Source organism: Crinia signifera, chromosome 8, assembly GCF_055691185.1.
Source record: "Crinia signifera chromosome 8, ASM5569118v1, whole genome shotgun sequence".
Lineage (NCBI taxonomy): Eukaryota > Metazoa > Chordata > Amphibia > Anura > Myobatrachidae > Crinia > Crinia signifera.
In genome coordinates this window covers 144,132,033-144,151,196 of record NC_139224.1, presented here as the reverse complement: position 1 = coordinate 144,151,196, position 19,164 = coordinate 144,132,033, and the positions used below count along the sequence as shown (strand labels likewise).

The following is a 19,164-nucleotide window of genomic DNA, read 5'->3' as shown; positions in this document are numbered from 1 at the left end:
GAATCACGGGAGGGTGGGTCGCGGGGGCGGGGGGTTGCCGCAATGACAGGAGGGGGGGTCAGGGGTGGGGAATCGCGGTAGGGGGGTCGTGGGGGGCACCGTGAACAGCGGGAGGGGGTGCCCGGGGGGTTGGCACGAATCGTGGGAGGGGGGGTCGCGGGGTGCCGCAATCGCAGGAGGGGGGGGTGTCACGGGGTGGGGCCGCAATCGCAGGAGGGGGGGGGTGTCACGGGGTGGAGCCGCAAATCGCGGGAGTCACCGGGGGTGCCGCGAATTGCGGGGTGTGTGCTGCAAATCGCCGGAGGGGGGTCGCGGGGGGTGCCGCGAATCGCCACAAGAAAAAATCAACACAGAAAGTTCAACACATGTAAATGTTGACATAAGTGTGGCACTTCATCGGTGTCCATGTCGACACATGAGAATGAATATGAAAACATTAAAAAAAAGAAAAATAAATCTTCAAAAACTCATGTCAACCTTTTTCATTGTCGACCATAGCCGTGCCAGTGTTTTGCATGTGCCATTTAATCCTGGGGTTGCCGTGAATTGCGCGCGGGGGTGGGGGGGAGGGAGGAGGTGAGGGGTGTCCGCGAATCACGGGAGGAGGGGTCGTGGGTGGATGCCGTGAATTGCGGGAGGGGGGGTCGCGGGGGGGGGTGTGTGGGTGCCGCGAATTGTGGGAGGGGGGGGCGCGGGGGGGGTTGCAGTGAATCGCGGGAGGGTGGGTCGCGGGGGCGCGGGGTTGCCGCAATGACAGGAGGGGGGGTCAGGGGTGGGGAATAGCAGTAGGGGGGGTCGTGGGGGGCACCGTGAACCGCGCGAGGGGGGGCCCGGGGGGTTGGAGCGAATCATGGGAGGGGGGGTCGCGGGGTGCCGCGAATCGCAGGAGGGGAGGGTGTCACGGGGTGGGGCCGCGAATCGCGTGAGTCACCGGGGGTGCCGCGAATTGCAGGGGGTGTGCTGCAAATCGCGGGAGGGGGGTCGCGGGGGGTGCCGCGAATCGCCACAAGAAAAAATCAACACAGAAAGTTCAACACATGTAAATGTTGACATAAGTGTGGCACTTCATCGGTGTCCATGTCGACACATGAGAATGAATATGAAAACATAAAAAAAAAGAAAAATAAATCTTCAAAAACTCATGTCAACCTTTTTCATTGTCAACCATAGCCGTGCCAGTGTTTTGCATGCGCCATTTAATCCTGGGGTTGCCGTGAATCGCGCGTGGGGGGGAGGGAGGAGGTGAGGGGTGTCCGCGAATCACGGGAGGAGGGGTCGTGGGTGGATGCCGTGAATTGCGGGAGGGGGGGTCGCGGGGGGGGTGTGGGTGCCGCGAATTGTGGGAGGGGGGGGCGCGGGGGGGGTTGCAGTGAATCGCGGGAGGGTGGGTCGCGGGGGCTGGGGGGTTGCCGCAATGACAGGAAGGGGGGTCAGGGGTGGGGAATCGCGGTAGGGGGGTCGTGGGGGGCACCGTGAACCGCGGGAGGGGGGGCCCGGGGGGTTGGCGCGAATCGCAGGAGGGGAGGGTGTCACAGGGTGGGGCCGCGAATCGCGGGAGTCACCGGGGGTGCCGCGAATTGCAGGGGGTGTGCTGCAAATCGCGGGAGGGGGGTCGCGTGGGGTGCCGCGAATTGCCACAAGAAAAAATCAACACAGAAAGGTCAACACATGTAAATGTTGAAATAAGTGTGGCACTTCATTGGTGTCCATGTCGACACATGAGAATGAATATGAAAACATTGAAAAAGTGAAAAATAAATCTTGTCAACCTTTTTCATTGTCGACCATAGCCATGTCAGTGTTTTGCATGTGCCATTTAATCGTGGGGATGCCGTGAATGGGGGGGGGGAGGGAGGGAGGTGCATACCTCCCAACATGACCCTCTCCAGGAGGGACACATTGCTCTGTTTCTGGACTTTCTTCTTAATTTATGGATTACCATCACCTGTGCTTAAACACCTTTCTTATCAATTACCCTGTTTAAAACAGGTGATGACAATCATAAATTAAGATGGAAGTCCACAACCCAGCGTTACAGCTCCAGACACACTTTGAGTGACAGATGTAGCCAAATATATAAGAGATATATTTATTTACACAGCAGAGCACCAACCTTTTTGTGAAATAAACCTATGTCACCACCAAGTAATTAGTAGCAACCTGAGGGCTCAGTGAGGCTAAATAGTTCTAAAGGTTTCCTTTCATTTGTCCAAACTTGACTAGAAAAACAGGTTGCTATGGGTTACGGGATGCAGTTAGAATCCTGGTGGTCGGAATCCCGGCGGTCAAAATCCAGACGCCGGAATCCCGACAGCTGAAATCCTGACACTTTCTCCCTCTATAGGTGTCCACGACACCCATAGAGGGAGAACCAATTAGTGTGCCGAGCGTAGCGAGTGTAGCGAGCCCGTAAAGGGGGGGGGGTGATCCACATCCTCCCCTCCTTGTCGGGATTTCAGCGGTCGGGATTCCGAACGCTGGGATTTCGTACCAATCCCTGGGTTACAGTAATGTGTTCTGTTACTTGTGCATCATCTTAACATGCAAGTCGTGACCTGTGACCAGATGGACTTGCCGGTGGCCATGACATTTTATTATTGCACTATTTGTTGTTCTAGGGAACGCACGCAGAGATCGCACAGTACTTTGCCTATCCAGCCACTAGTGGACATATAATACAATCTTCTGCTACATGAGGAGGCCTGCTGGACATTATTTGGGCTGACAATTTGTGACGGTGGAAAACCTAATGTTTTATGTGACAATAAATAGTAACAGCTTGTGAAAATTCATCAAACATCTGTATATTGCTATACGTGGTCTCTTAGCATATTTGTGATATATTGTGCTTTGTGTCTCTTATGCTCCAGGATAGAGTAAGCATTTAATACTCAATGTTTATTACTTCTTGATTATTTTGTAGTAATTCCAGGATAAGAAGCTTCCTCAGTCTAGTTGAGGGATCCAGTATTGGTGGGTGATAGAGTTCTGTGAGGGTGTAGTAACTTCTTATATTGTCTCACAATAATCATTTTTGGTATTGATAATCCCCACCAATTGTATAACTACCAGTGCGGTCAGTGACTATGGAGATACTGGCTAGTGTCATTTTTATGAAATACCCCAGGTATCTGTAGCACATAGATATACTGTATACATGGTATTTCAAAATTAGGCTTGAGTTCCGATAATTTTTGTGGGCCATTTCGCAACAGAGAGATATGCCTTTCAAATGCCTTTTAAGCCAAACAGCATTCTCAAATATGTAACTTTCCCAGTATTCAAAGATATTCAGGGTGTTAATACCTGGAGTATTGACCAATAATCAGCAGCAGTCAGATTGAAAGGAACTGGACATACAAGACAGACAGCGAGAGACGATTTAAATGAATTGAATTCTCCAGCATCAATGCAGTGTAGTTCCGAAACAGCATATTGGGGCAGTTTGTGATCCATTGGTTATGGTCCAAATTCGGCCCCTTCACCCAATGGTCTGGGTTTGCCAATGCCTAAACCCCCAAGAGCGAGCGGCTTCGATGAGTTTCACACTCACTGACCCGTTCGCTCCAGGAGGGGAGAGCTGTGGGCGGCAGCAGGGGATTCACTAGGCTGCAGTGGAAAACTTATGGCGTCAGTATTTCAGTAACTGCCCGATATGTGCGCTGCAGGACATCACATCCTAAAGAAACTGAATTCCCACCTCTGCTCTGTAGCAAAGCAAATGTGATTAACCGTTCCATCACACATAAGAGGATAACCAACTGTATGAAAAGTCATATAACAAGTGGGATTTGGGTACTTGTTTCCTAGCACGGCGCCTACGATATTCAGTCGTATGGCATCTTATACATCGCATCGCATGCCATATACCCGCATGCGATTTTAAATTGTATAAGCACCCTAATGGGTTTTTTCGATGTTAAATGAGCCCCCTATATGATTTTTAATCGTATAAGCACCCTGTTAAATGCACCCCCACTATCAACACCAACCCGAAGCGTGGCGAGCACTGCGAGGGGCGGCGGTACGCGTCCTCCGACCTTTTCATACCCCCACTATCCACGACGGCATGGAGTTGATTTTATATAGTGTGGCGAGCGCAGCGAGCCACCGGGCCCAAAGCGTGGCGAGGGGACGCGTATAACTTTACATGTATTCCGCGTCCGCTCGCCACGCTTCGGGCTCGCTGCGCTTGCCACACTATAGAAAGTCAACTCCACGCCGACGTGGATGGTGGGGGTATGAAAAAGTCGGCGGACACGTACCGCCGCCCCTCACGGGCTTGTTGCGCTCGCCACGCTTCGGGTTGGAGTTGATAGTGGGGGTGCATTTAACATTGTAAGCACCCATTAGGGTGCTTATACGATTAAAAATCATATAGGGGGCCCATTTAACATTGAAAAAAACCCATTAGGGTGCTTATACAATTTAAAAAAGCATTCCATGCGGGTATATGCGATGCGATGCGATACAATGTATAAGATGCCCTCGCCACGCTTCGGGTTGGCGTTGATTGTGGGGGTGCTTTTAACATTGTAAGCACCCATTACGGTGCTTATACAATTAATAATCTTATAGGGGGGCTATTTAACATTGAAAGCACCCATTAGGGCGCTTATACAATTTAAAATCGTACACCATCGCATTGTATGGCATATACAATGGTATAAGATTTTAAAATTGTATAACATCGGGTGCCATCACGTTGCATCGTATACAATTGTAAGGCTTATGGTATACGATGCGATGGGCACCGTGCTAGGAAACAAGTACCGGGATTTGTACGCAAATGATGATGGCAAAGTATAGATGTAGATATGAGAAGATTATCCAATGAAGTGTTTCTCCCACAGTTATATCAAGTAACTGCCATTATTATATACAGGGGGTATTCAATGTGCCGCCGCTATTCCCAACCTGGGAAATAGCGGCGGCTCTCTATTCAATGCTGTCTTTAACGACAGCATTGCAGCGGGATCACGGCAGAACGGGCCCGAATTTAGAAGCTGTCGGGCCCATTCTGCCGATAACGGCTATGGGTTGTCGCAATCCCGGACGCAGATCGACAATCCACGGCCGTTTTTGTGGACACGCCCCTTTGCACAGATCGGCAGGCAGGACATTGAATCCCGCCTATCGTTCACCTGTCGATCAAAACTCAAACGGGCCAGGATCACGGCTGCCGGGAAGGATTGAATACTCCCCACAGTGTAATGATTTCTCCGGGCAGATACAGTCTGTATACAAGCAATGCCCATAACTATTTCATAGACAGTCACTGCTGGATACACACAACCCAATATTTATTATAACATAGTAAAATATACACAAACAAACAAGGCATTTAATTAAACCATTATGCTTTTTGGCACTTCTCAATATATAAACATTAAAAGTATTTGGCTTCACATTTCTAAAATAAAATAATAAAAAAAAAAAAAAAATAAGAGAAAAAACCCACACTTTCAGACAAAATTTTTTTTAGTCTTCATTCTTCATTTCTGAATCTTGTGTTCAGTCTAAACCGCGTTACCACCATTATTGTGTATTAATTACATGGGTCCTAGAAGTCAGTGGCATTGGACAACCATTGGCTGCCTGGATACTGTCCAGGTGTAATTGGGCATGGCTGTAATAAAGATTCCCTGCATCAGTGATCCCACAACGCCTGTACAAGCAGCTGGGAAATGGCTCGTAGTAAGGTTTCTGTACACAGTCCATTTCTGTAGCTTAGGTCAATGTCTATCAGTGACGTGCGGCTTTGCATATTTTACTATACACCTCTGGGAAAGCGTTTTTGCAGTTCAGTTTCTCTCGCAGCTTCTGATACAAAGAGGCATCAAACATCTCCCAGAATTCCTCACGGCTCATGTAGCAGTCTGCATACAGCATCTGGAAGCTGAACAGAGAAAGAAAGAATTCTACTTTGTAGGTAGATAAATGATTACAGTATGTGTGATAGGCAAACAGACCGTACACACGTTTAACAACCTCTGCTACTGCAATCATGGGATGTTATAAAAATCATACTCTGCTTCCAGCAGCTGCAACACACCCACTACAGCAATAGAGAATTAGTTTCCAGGTAGGCAGGGCACACACAGGTCAATGAGCAAGGGTAATATACACTGAATGCCAAAAATAATGGTAGTAAGGAAGTTTAATTTATATAGCGCACTTTCTCCAACAGGACTCAAGGCGCTTAGAAAAGGTACTTAACCCCTTGAGTGGTGGGTTTTGCTGGGGAAGGACAAACGTACCAGGGCAGGTTTGTCCTGCCCCAGCAAAACCCACCAGCCCCACCTAACCTTCGCTCCAGCGTTCTGAGCTCCCCTGCCCTCAGTCGTCAGTCACATCAGTGACCTCAGACGGCAGGCTCGGGGATGTTCACGGCGGCTCGGGAGGACTCGGGCGCCTAAACTCCTGAGCACAACCGAGCCCCCTCGAACAGCCCCGAGCCTACTGCCTATGTCACTACTGTAAACTGCATGGCGGCTGGCGAATTGGGGGTTAGGCAGCTCCGGCGTACGATCGCCGGAGCAAAGGTGATGGGGGTTGGGGGGAGTGATGGGGTGGGGGGGCTCTAGAGGTGGTGCACACCTGGACACCACTGGTGCACACCTATTCCACATTAGTGGTATGCCTGTAATTTTCCAGGACAGCCCGCTGCGGCAGCGCAGCTGAGCCCGTAAAATTTTGGGCTCTGACGTCATGCTGTGCAGAGCCACACAGCCCGAGACTGAAGCAGCAGGCAGCGTCTGAGCTAGGGCTCAGATGCTGCACGGCAATAGACTGCGCATGCAGAGTCTAATCCTGGGATGGGAAACTCCAATCCCGGGGTTTAAATCCCGGCAATTTTAGTGACAACCTAAACCTGACCACCCTACTTTACATAATGGTATACCATGACTTTTGTCACTTCAGTGTAGTATTACACAGTGCCACAGAATAATAATTTTCATATCACTGACCAATTTTAAATCCATGTGAATGACTGATGGGGCTACGCAGACTAAATACACCAGCTAACTACAGCTGGAAATTAACTTACCCATTAACATCTCTGACAAACTTTTCCAACTGGCGCATAGAAGCTTTAGCATCAAAGTGTTTCGTCTTGGGTTCCCCATACGCTCCAATATCTACATAGAGCTCTGCCTCATTACCCTTGGGATGTACCATGCCAGGCTGACTTGGTAATATGAAAGGGCAAAGCCAAAGTGGATAAACCTGCAAAAAATAAAAAGAACATACAAAATGCATCAAACTGTAATAAACAGTAACAGAACAAGTTCTTAAAAAAAAAAAAAAAGGTTTTAAAAAGCAAGTTCTGCCTCCCAACTGCCCAGTCATATCAGCCTGCATATCACCCAGACCAGTGGTCTCCTCCCAGGTAAGTGCACCATCTCAAGGAAGTATTTTGTCCTTTCACTAGAAAGCCCAATGGGTGAAATGGCTTGTGCGCACTTTATACCCCATTCACATTGCAGCTTTAACACGGTATATTGCCGTTTTTTTACCGTTTTAAAACCAGGACAGCTGCAAATGTGAAAGCTCCATTGTCAATTTACCGGTTACAGAATACCGGTATTTTGAAACGTGTTAAAAGCAGGATCCTACACGTTTAAAAAAGTGATGGGAAAAAACGGCATTGAAACGGTAATACCCCTTTCAGACTGCACTTAAACGGGTAATAAACCATTTAAGCTATGCGGTGTGAAAGGGGTTAAGGCTTTCTCCCACCCATTTTTTTTTTAAAACGTTTCAAATTACCGGGTCAATGCTGTTTATGCAATGTGAAAGCAGCTTAAGTGAGCTGCAGGATTATCTTGAGCCTTACAGAGGCAAGAGAAAGAGATGGGAATTGATGTGTAGTTGAGACGTGTGTGTCGACACAATTTAACCTGTGATACATAATAATTCAAGAACATCTGTGCGCAACGAGTGAGCCACCGTTTTAAAAAAAACACACCTTACCCTTCCATTGTATTCACGTTTTGTTGTTACATGTGTGTTTGTCATATTTCGCTAAGTTTTAATTAAGACTAAAGGTTACATTTTAACCAAGACCGTTAGGTGCACCCATCACGGACATCCTTTCTCTTTCCTCTTTTTGCTAGATTATCTTGAGCCTTACTTCTTGTAATGTGCAGATAATAATTTAATTTATATAGCGCTCTTTCTTCAATAGGACTCAAGGGGCTTAACAGATAGAATAAATGCAATACAGTACAGGAACAATGACGTACAGAATTTTTTTCATAAACCACAGACAAAATGTAGATAGTTAAGGGAATTATGGGAATTATGAAATGCTTGAGTAAACAGGAAAGTCTTGAATCTGTTTCTGAAGGATTCTAGAGTGTCTATGACAAATGGAACTACATGCAGAACGAACCAGGACTTTGTGCTGCCTGCATCCTTACAGTCCTGGATAAAGAACAAGGGGGACTGCACAGCGCTCGGAGGATGGAGACCCCTAGCGGCCCGCACTCCTTGGGGAAAAGTCTCGGTTCCCCTGTTGATAACAGGCTACACTGACGCAGCACCACAATTCAAAGCCATCATTTACAAACATTGGCATCTCCTACACCTAGACGAAAAATTACAAACATTCGTCCCACCAAAACCAGACATCGTCTTTAGAAAAGCCAAGGACATAGGGAGACAAGTCATCAAAAACCATTTGACAACCAGCAACACACTAACACAAACCACCCTAGAGGGACAGGCCATCAGTAAAGGCTTCTTTCATTGCGGCAAATGTCACAGTTGCCAAACACTCCAATACAGGCACACCAAAGCAACAAGCACTTTTACATCAAACCAAACAAAAGAACAGTTCACCATCAACAAAACCCTCACCTGTAACACCAAAAACATCATCTACCTCTTAGAGTGCCCCTGCCAAAAACAATATGTGGGCCGCACTATACGCAAACTGCACACCAGAATCAGTGAACACATCCGCAATATAAAAAATGGACGACAACAACACAGTGTCTCAGAGCACTTCAGATTACAGCATAATAGTGACCCCCAAGGACTTAAATTCATTGCTATTGATCTAGTCACCGCACTCTGGCGTGGAGGAGATCACATCCAGAGGATCAATCATGTCGAAAGCAGGTGGATATTCAACATGCAAACCCTGATCCCACAAGGTCTAAACATAGACCCCTAGTTGCCTCATATATATTTGTCTGCCTCTTTCAGCTTGAATCCCTTATCCCTCTCCCACAGCCCATCGATTCCAACCCCCTCCCGCGCCCCCGCCCCCCCCCTCCTTTCCCGCTCCTTCCTCTACCCCCAGGTTCCCATCCAAATCACCTACAATCGGGCGGAATCCCTGATATCCTGCACCTGCGCAATGCATGCAATCAGTATCACACACATTGGGCTCTAGCACCCAGCCTGTTTGCACAGGTGCATTACTCCCTTCACACCTGGAATTAATTAAGAACACCAGACTCCTCAGCTGTATCAATCACTGTCCCCCTATTTAAACCCTGGGACACCACAGCACCAGTCTGCCATTGAAAAAGTCCTCACCAAGGATGAAACGCGTTTGGCTACACTACTCATGGTAATACCTGCTCTTTTTCAATATATGCTTCCTTATTCCAGTTGCTACTGGTAATTTTATCATTGCTAACTTTATTGTTACTCTAACTGTAAATAGTCACAATAAATTTACCTTGTAAATACACCAGCTCACCTCTTTCATTTGTATACGTGCACCCCCATAAGTCCCCTTCCACCCACTACACGGACACACTAAAATCTGGAACCTTGTCAACGCATCAGGATTGGGGAAGGCACACACCATCGACATCCACCGATACATCGGAATCTCACGGTAAGATACTATCACCGTTTCAACACACAACTTGCATACCCTGAACCGTTTTACGTTGTCTTCAGAGGTACATACACCAACCCCAGGATTGACGTGAAGGGATCTAGATACCTTAACACCATCACCCATCGGGGAGACAACAGGCATTGCCTCACCGCGGGACAGCTTGCAATCATCTAGTCAAAGATCGCCTTCCCGTCACTCTCATCTTCAACACCCAGCCAACAGTAATTGCTCCCAGTTTCCACCAGCAGAACACCCAGCCCACAGTTTTAGACAATACACGAACCAACCACAAAAAACCCCTGAGTTACAGTCCTGGATGGCTAGTGATTTAGCAGGGTCTGTTCCCGCTGCTAACAGGCTACAGAATGTGGCTCTATTGAGGCCTAGTATACATGTCAAACAGAACTCCTGTCTGACATCCTTTATCAAGTGGAGCTGGAAGATCAGATTCGGGGAGGCACTATTATACCTGGTGATTGATACTGGACCAGCTGGCCACTTTAACAGCGATGTGAAGGGTGTTAGATTAGTGCTAGGGACTGTCAAGGTAAAAACAGATGTGTGTTTAAATGTAAAGAGAAATCCTGTCTCTGGGAAGAGGAGTGTAGGTTCCACCACTGTCTAGGGATGACCATCGATGATTAGAAATCATCGATGGTTTATGGCCGATGTCGAATAGTTTTTCCATCGATGGGGGAGAACCAGATGGTTTCCCACCATCGATGTCAAGCTTCTACAAATAGGTTTTTGCCACAAGTCTTCAGAACTCACGTTAATCTCCTTGTGGAAAGCGGTGATGGATTTTTGAAGGCATTTCATGGGAACCAGCATATCCTGCACCACATGGTGCTGCTCATAGAGCCTTCTGATGGTCTCACCCTGTGTGAGCTTTAATAAGGAGATTTTTGGAGGAACCATCCAACCAAACAGGTATCGGAACACTGGGTGATTGCCAAAAGGAATTATATCCTAAAAAAAAAAAATTTTTCATTTTTTATTTGTTTTGTACAAGGTAAATAAAGAATTTATTTGTAGCTAAACTCTTAATACTTCTATAACTTCCTGGAACAGGAGCTGCTTATCAATATCATGAAAACGAGTCCCACCAGCAGTACCGGCACAATCCTATCACTATGACAACAGCATGGTGCAGACGTGGAGTCCGATACCTACCTGTAACTCCCAGAAGATACTCCGCGTGTGTCTGTGATAGTAATGCCGTAGCGGAATGTACTCTGTTCCACTTCGGTTACTCTTCAAATAAGACTTCACGTGTTGGAAAAACCAAGGTTTCCAATAACTTCCAATATTATTTACCTGTCAAATGAAATAAAAAAAGTTTATGGATCAGATTTGGGCCCCAAAAATATCTCAGTTACATCTTACTTCTCACTCCTGGCAAAGGTGCGTGCGCATGTAGGCCAAGTACAGTTAGGGGGATGGGTCATTAGCATGCAGATATTACTGAAGGCTAGAGATCTGCATTGGATATCCCGCTGGTCTCTTGCACCAGGAACAGGGCTGGAGCAAATCCTGCTGATAGTGATGATGGATGATTTCACATGCAGATGAATGTCATTGCGTGTAACACTGAGCACACAGGGAGTCTGCACTTGTGGCCAAATTGTGTTCGATTCATGCTCACAGTGAATACAAGCACATAATAGCACAATATCCCATTTTACTTCTAAAAACCCAAAGTTAAGATGTTGTCTGTAGCAACCAATAAGTCTAGTTATCCTCTATCTAGTACCTTCTAGAAAATGACAGCTAAAATCTGGTCCTATGGGAAACTTCTCTACTTTGCTTTACATTGGTTTAGTAACTCTAAAATCAACCCAAGGGCCTCCATACACTTATGCGACTTCTCGGAGGGAGAAATTGCATAAGAATTCCTCTGGACCACCCAGGAGCTTCCCGGGCAGCAGATTTGCATGTGATTAATCACACCGTCCTTTTGCATGTGATAGATCGCATCCAGTCCCATTCCTCGCTGCCGTGCATGACGTACCTGGAAGCAGGTCCGATCTCTGACCCCAGTGCTCACGGAACCGTGCAGTGGATTGGATCAGATGTCAAACACATGCGTTTTGGACACATTTCACCTGACTTCTAGTTTTAGAACTACAGAGGTCACGAGACGCTGGCTGAACTTGGATGGTTTTATTTTTATACAACCATGCCTTGTAAAATGACTGCCCCTTTCAATAAACTTCCATGTTTGGCTGGCATCCCGCGCGTCCGCCGGACTCGCAACACATTACATCCCGCCCCATAGTTCTTTCCCTAATCGGCTACCTTGGTACACAGCTCTGCACTTTATTAATGTTCTCCATCATATTGGCAGCTGTAGGTTATACCTCCCAACACTACATATGAAATACCAATGTAGCTCTAAGGATACACATTACAGTCACTGGCAAACTCCATCACAATTTCTTTTTAAGTACCCAAAGTTGGAACATCTTTTGGGAAAGCTGCTGTAGGATTCATCCTACTGTCACCCATGGGTGTGGATCATATGGTTGACCAAAAGTTGGTCGACACCACTAGGCCGACATACTGAAATGTCTACATGGGTCTAGGTCAGTGGTTCCCAACCTGGGGTACTAGTACCCCTGGGGGTACTCTGCAGACCAGTTGGGGGTACTTGAAAATAATATTGGTAATGGCGGACAATGAGAAGGTCTTTTGATGGCTGAAGAAGACCCATTGCCATGGAGACAAACCATGTTGTGTCATACGCCTGACCAGCAATCCACTGGGAGCTTCCCATGCTGCCCTCACACATCAGCAGTCGTCTGCCCAGCACTGACAAAGGTGGAGGAAGCAGCGGCATTAATCCTACAGGTGTTAGCGGGAATCCTGGAGGTAATACACAACCAGTGTCTAGACATAGAAGGGCATGATTCCTTGCTGTATACTACTCCTCCGCTCCTCCTTAATATATGACATGAATAGGGATCCGCATACCGCTAAGTGCTGTCCATATTTCAAAATGAGAGAAGGGGGTACTTATCAATGAAAAGCCTAATCAAGGGGTACGGGAGAGAAAAAAGGTTGGGAACCACTGGTCTAGGTTGACAGGTCGTCACAAGCATTAGGTCTACAGACAAAAGGTTGACATGGGTTTTTTCACTGTTTTTTTACCCGAATGTCGACACAGTGGACATGGTCACTGAAACATAGCACTGCATGCGCTCACAATGCTTTGGGTACTATTTTATTCTTCCACCTAGTGGATAGTAGGGCATGAAATACTGCCTGTCGGCACATGTCGACTCAAAAGAAAAAACCCGTGTCGACCTAATGCTTGTGTCGACCTAGCGACCTGTCAACCTTTCAGTAGGTTAACCTAGTGGTGTCGACCTAATGACTGTCGAGCAACTTATGGTCGACCAACCGACCGTATCCCGTCACCCACTATGACCCAATTATTATTACCATTAGTAGTTATTTCCCTTCCCCTGATTGCGCGAAGTACTACTTACTTGGTCAGGCTGAGGCTCGTCAGTCAGGACTCCAGTCATTATCACTGCCTCATCAGACGAGTAAGCCAAACCTTCAACAAAATAATTCTCCTTTCTTTTGGACTCCAGGGCAAACTTCTCACAGATCTTCTCCAACCCTCTCACGGGAGTATACTGCAGCTTCACATACTTCTTAGATGGGACTATCTTTATTTCTGCAGCAACTAAGAACCCCAGAGTTCCACAGGACCAGGGGACAGCGTAGAACAGGTCCGAGTTTTCTGTCTAAAAAGAAGAGAGCACCCGTTTCAAGTCAGATGGCAATAAAGGAGTGCTATAAATGAATGGTAAATAAGAAATTGTGCCTTACTGGGGTGCACCGCACCAGGCTTCCATCCGCAAGGACAAGCTCATAGGCCAAGCAGATGTGTTGGAAGAGTCCAAAATTATGGGATGAAGATTCAATTCCTGTTCCCATAATCAGACCACCTGCAGAAAATAAGTAAAATGTTATGTAAGTATATAGAGATCCCAATATATCCAATGAATGCTGCCCAATAGCCATAAAAAGTGGGCACATACAGAAAATACAATCTATTTCTTATCTATAAGCTGACAGAAACTAGAAAGTACAAAAAAAAATTCTTACCCACTGTCAAATCATCTAGCTCAGGCACAACAGGGAGAGTCCAGCCAATAGAATTGAGCAAGGCAGTCACCTGACCCATATTTACCAATGGTTCCAGACGGACAATCTAAACAAAAAGGATGCACAGGGAACATTGTCAAATGAGAGAGGGAAGTTGGATTCAGAGTAAACATCACTGCATTAATATCTTGGGATGGCACAATTCTTATTCAACATTATTTAAAACAAATACATAGTTTTACATTCAAGAAAATGGCAGCAAACTCCTGTGACACTTACCTGCCTCTTGGTGTCCACCTCTAAGATATCCATAAGATTGATCATTATGTTCTTATGTGTGTCTTTGTATTTCCCAACCCGAAGTGACACCGTTAGCCAGCCCGGTCTACCGGTACACATGAAGTTTTTACTTCCATCAGCCTTCCACCGACGCACCTGGAACATCGTGCACAGGAGTCAGCAGCCTATAACTAGCATGTGATAGTAATATACCAAACTGGACTCTAAACACTGTGTTACCAGTGTGATTTGTATAAACTTTTGTCATAATAAATGATGTACAGCATAAAACCAAATATGCGTATGAGGGGATCATAGGAAAATATATAGTTTTTTCCCCCCAAAATAAAATGCATTCATGTTTGACACTACACAATGATCGTACATACATGAAGGTCTCCGAACTACAGAACTGCTGCACTGAACTTCACTTTTATTTTTATAATAATATACTGCTGGTCCAGTCATAACACAATGAGGTTGCCTATGTGACATGTGCAATCTGAAGATACCGTAAGGTTACAGTACAACACATGTGTGCTGCACCAAACACCAAGAAACATACGAGTCTATCTGCAACATGGTTACACATGCTACATGGTTAGTCCATCCTCAGTACTACTGTCATTTCTTTAAAAAAATAATAATAGACACCCCCCTTTCTCCTTGGGGGTTCTCTGCAACAGTGTTCTCCCCTCTGCCACTTGTCACCCTCTTCCCTGGGATCCTGTCAGTTGGCACCCACCTCTCTCCTCATGAGTATGCGCCATAGGGTCTACAATAAGAAGGTTGACATGCAGTAGGTCGACCACTGAAGGTCAACATGCATCAATGTCGACATGTCTGAAGAATGACATGGGGGTCATTAGGACAACATGGTTTTTTTCACTTTTTTGTTTCGAATGTCGATATGGACACCATAATATTGCACCGCATGGCTGGCTGTGTTTGCCATGCTTCGGGTGCGGTGCCTCGATACACTTGGCACACTATTATATTCTCCCTCCACGCCCTAATGGATGGTAGGGCATGAAATACCGCCTGTCGGCACAAAAAAAGTGAAAAGACACATGTCCACCCTTTGAATGTCGACCTAATGACCCTGTAAACCTAACCCCATGTCGACCTAGTGACCGTATCCCTATCCTATAGTCCTCCATACTCTCCTGCCATCCTGTTCCCATCCCTGGGACACCCAACTCTCACCCAATCTGTCGGTGCACAATGTCCACACTAACAGTATGTGCTCTCCGAACTCCAAATCATGAAAAGAAAAAAATCTATTGGTTTTGTTATGCCCTGTGCACCTGCAGCTGTTGGAAAGGTCATTCCCGATGGCCCTACACACAATGAGGGTTATTCTAATTCAATTGGTCGAACGCACGGGGGAACTGATTGTTTGTGACTGCACATAGGTTTTTATGCACATGTGCAGCCGCTGTGTGAGTGTGCCCACAGCGCTCTCACACAGAAGTCTGGGCGGTGGGCGCTGAGAGGCGGGCAGGGGAATTTGACTATTGGAACACCCAGCGTTTCATGGGCATTGATCATTGATGGTCACTCCCATGGCAACTCCCCGATGACATGGGGTGCGGGCAGCTGACATGTGCCGATACCACTAATCCCTTAACACCCTTTCATACAGTAAATTTGCCGCCATGTTTTTTGTGTTTTTCCATATATTATGTCCATTGATAGAGCAGGAAATAATCCCCACTATATCCAAATGCAGAGCCTCAGCTGCAGAGCCTCATTTGGGTCACAGTTCCTCTACCAGCCTTATAATACCTGACTATGTAACCCACCAGAAATGGTCACGGACACCACAGGATAGCCATATCTCACCTGGTCCTGGATTTCCTTTACCCGGCGGTCATGCAGTTTGGGCGCACTGCACATCTTGAACACTAGCCATGCCCTCAGGTAATAATACACATCAAAGACAACCGACAGAGGAAGCAAGAAGAGGCAGACGAAGACCCATCTATGGTGGACGATGATGTACTCAAAGCCCTTTGCTCTAACCCACAGCAGCAACAGCACCAGGACACTGGCCAGGTATATTAGGACGTCCATTGTTCTAGAGAAGAGGAGGAATCCCTAGAGAGTAAAACAGAACATTAATGCAGACTTTTACCTTTTATATTTGTTTCCCTTTTTTGAATTGCATTTAAACAAATAGGCATTAAACAATACAGCAGAAATAGGACAAAACCAGAATAATAACAGGATGTCATCTTATCACAGTAAAGATTTGTAATATATGAATAAATAAAAAAGCCCAAAATACAAAATAATTATTATTTATCACAGACAGTAAGAGCGGGATACAGTCATTGGGTCACCAGCAAGTTGTTAGACAGGCGCAACCTGGCGCTACTGGGGACATGACCCGTAACCTGGCACTACTGGGGACAGGACCCGCAACCTGGCGCTACTGGGGACAGGACCCGCAACCTGGCACTACTGGGGACAGGACCCGTAACCTGGCGCTACTGGGGACAGGACCCGTAACCTGGCGCTACTGGGGACAGGACCCGCAACCTGGCGCTACTGGGGACAGGACCCGTAACCTGGCGCTTCTGGGGACAGGATCCATAACCTGGCGCTACTGGGGACAGGACCCGTATCCTGACGCTACTGGGGACAGGACCCGTTACCTGGCGCTTCTGGGGACAGGATCCATAACCTGGCGCTACTGGGGACAGGACCCGTATCCTGACGCTACTGGGGACAGGATCCATAACCTGGCGCTAAATATGTGCAACAGAATGATTGCTTGGCATTCAAATTCAGTGCCTGAGATACTGTAGTACATAAACCTTGTTTTGTGCACAAATAAAATATATTTGGCTGTATTTCATGTGTTTATACAACATAAATGCATTTTATATGTTCACACATGGGTCATGTCCTCAAGATACCTCACTGAAATACAGTGGAGGCCAATTACTCCTCACCTCTATAAGGTGAAGTACCACCACTGACCACTAGTGGCAACTCGATGGACTAATTTACTCCTTTGTTTGCTAAAAGTGTAAGCAATTTGTGCAGGGACAAGGTGCAAGGTGTGCAGGTGGTACATACTAAAAAGGTAAGTTACGTTGATAGGACATAATATAATGCACACATCCGTCAGGATGTTATACAGTCCGAGGTCTCAAGAGGGGCAGGATGCAAGCCGAAAGCTGTCATTTTTTTTTAAGGAGGCAATAATTTCTATGGCAAAACCATGCCTTGTAGATTATTGACTGGCACCAACACCTCAGCGAACTTTGTATTACTGTATTCCGGACTGTGGGTCAGATGTATTAAGCTCTGTACATACGGAACAATTTGGTCGCTAAGCAATTTTGACTTAATATGACCAGAGATGGTCGCTGATGAAAAAAGGCAGAAACGGGAGCACACTCCCATCGCTGGCAATATGGTCGCTCAGCGACCATATTGCCAGCGATATTTGCAATAATCGCACTCGTGTGTACACACCTTTAGACATTGCTGATCATCAACTGACCTCATTCTGTCACTCATACAAGGGCCCTCCAGCTGTTGCAGGGACACATGTTCCCAAATGAGCATGGAGAGATACAGGCTCCCCCCACACATGCAGGTAACTGTACCTACCCAAAAAGCATGCAGCATCATATGTATAATGCAGCTGCACACACAGGGGCTGTATATATATTGCTGTATGTCTACTGCAGCATGCCCTGAGGCTGTATACCGCGGCGCTGCCCCACCTTCCTGACAGCCTATTTCCCGCACACATGTAACACAGTACATCAGTATTGCTACCATCTGACACTGAGCTGAGAACAGAGTTATTAAGGGACAATACGATACCTGCGGCCTGACAGACACGCACCGGCTCCCGCTTCCCCGCACTTGCCCTCTGCTCAGCTCCTTACACACACACGGACACGGCACTTTTCCTGTCAAACTAAACCCCGCCCCTACACATAACCCCGCCCATCGACTGGCACTGGCGTGTACTAGGAATAACCCAATCAGATGCTGAGCTAAGCATCGGAACAGAGTGGAAAGCTACACTAGCCAATCCCCTGAGCGAGGGGCGGGTCAGAGTGGTTGTCATAGGGACGGAGGCTTGGGACGCCCTGGTGTTATATTTTATTAATAGGTTAAGCTTATTTAATGAGTTTTGTTATCTCAAAGCTGTAGTGTAATAAGGTAAATGGCATTTACTGTCCAATCATAGCTGCAGAATAATAGACCGCCTTATTACACGACACTATATTACACACTGCTGTATTATTATACTACAGCTGCAGGCAGCCTAGCCTGTTTTACCCCACCTCTCACTGCTGAGCTGAATGGGGGTGGCACAAAGGGCCTCATTCAGACCCGCTTGCCTGGCTATTATCAAACAAACCCCATGTCGACCTTTTGACTGTTGACCTTGCCCATGTCGACATAATGCTTGTGTTGACCTAATGACCTGTCAACCTAGACCCATGTCAACCTAAACCCATGTCGACGGACCCATGTTGATCTTTCAGCATGTCGATCTAGTGGTGTCGGCCTAATGACTGTCAACCAATTTATGGTCGACCAAATGATCCACATCCCCCCCTTGACAGCAGGAGCTGGCTGATATATTGCCTAGTGTACCCAGCTTAATCAACCCTTCCGGCAGCTTAACCCTAAAAATATCAAATAAAAATGTTAAATAAAATGTTTGTGGGGACTGTCTATTGCCATATGCATGTTGACATAGAAACATAGAATTTGCCGGCAGAAAAGAACCACTTGGTGCAGGCATACTTACCTCATAGTTGCCTACTTTTGAAAACTAGTTTCAGGGAGATTATAGTTGGTAGTAGAATTTTGCAATGAGGGGGCGTGTCATGCTCCATATAGTTCCATATATGGAGAGATTG

At 46.6% G+C, this 19,164-nt stretch overlaps 1 protein-coding gene across 1 annotated transcript; it reads right to left on the bottom strand.

Moving 5' to 3' along the window:
- Positions 1 to 5,282: 5,282 nt before the first annotated feature.
- On the bottom strand, positions 5,283 to 18,207 carry LOC146026543 (delta(24)-sterol reductase-like). The gene is made up of 10 exons (XM_083157305.1): positions 18,110 to 18,207; positions 16,109 to 16,363; positions 14,264 to 14,419; positions 13,985 to 14,090; positions 13,706 to 13,824; positions 13,357 to 13,620; positions 11,039 to 11,182; positions 10,637 to 10,834; positions 7,052 to 7,230; positions 5,283 to 5,899 (listed from the first exon to the last, which is right to left on the bottom strand). The coding sequence occupies exons 2-10, from the start codon at positions 16,337 to 16,339 to the stop codon at positions 5,746 to 5,748; spliced, it is 1,551 nt and encodes a 516-aa protein (XP_083013431.1). The 5' UTR covers positions 16,340 to 16,363; positions 18,110 to 18,207; the 3' UTR covers positions 5,283 to 5,745.
- Between the last annotated feature and the right edge of the window lie 957 nt (positions 18,208 to 19,164).

Bases quoted from the DNA above. Each gene is read 5' to 3' on its own strand.
- LOC146026543 (XM_083157305.1), bottom strand. From the start codon at position 16,339: ATGGACGTCCTAATATACCTGGCCAGTGTCCTGGTGCTGTTGCTGCTG. The intron at 14,420-16,108 runs GTGAGATATGGC...ACGATGTTCCAG, and splicing joins TAAAGGAAATCCAGGACCAG to GTGCGTCGGTGGAAGGCTGA. The intron at 14,091-14,263 runs GTAAGTGTCACA...CTTTTTGTTTAG, and splicing joins AGGTGGACACCAAGAGGCAG to ATTGTCCGTCTGGAACCATT.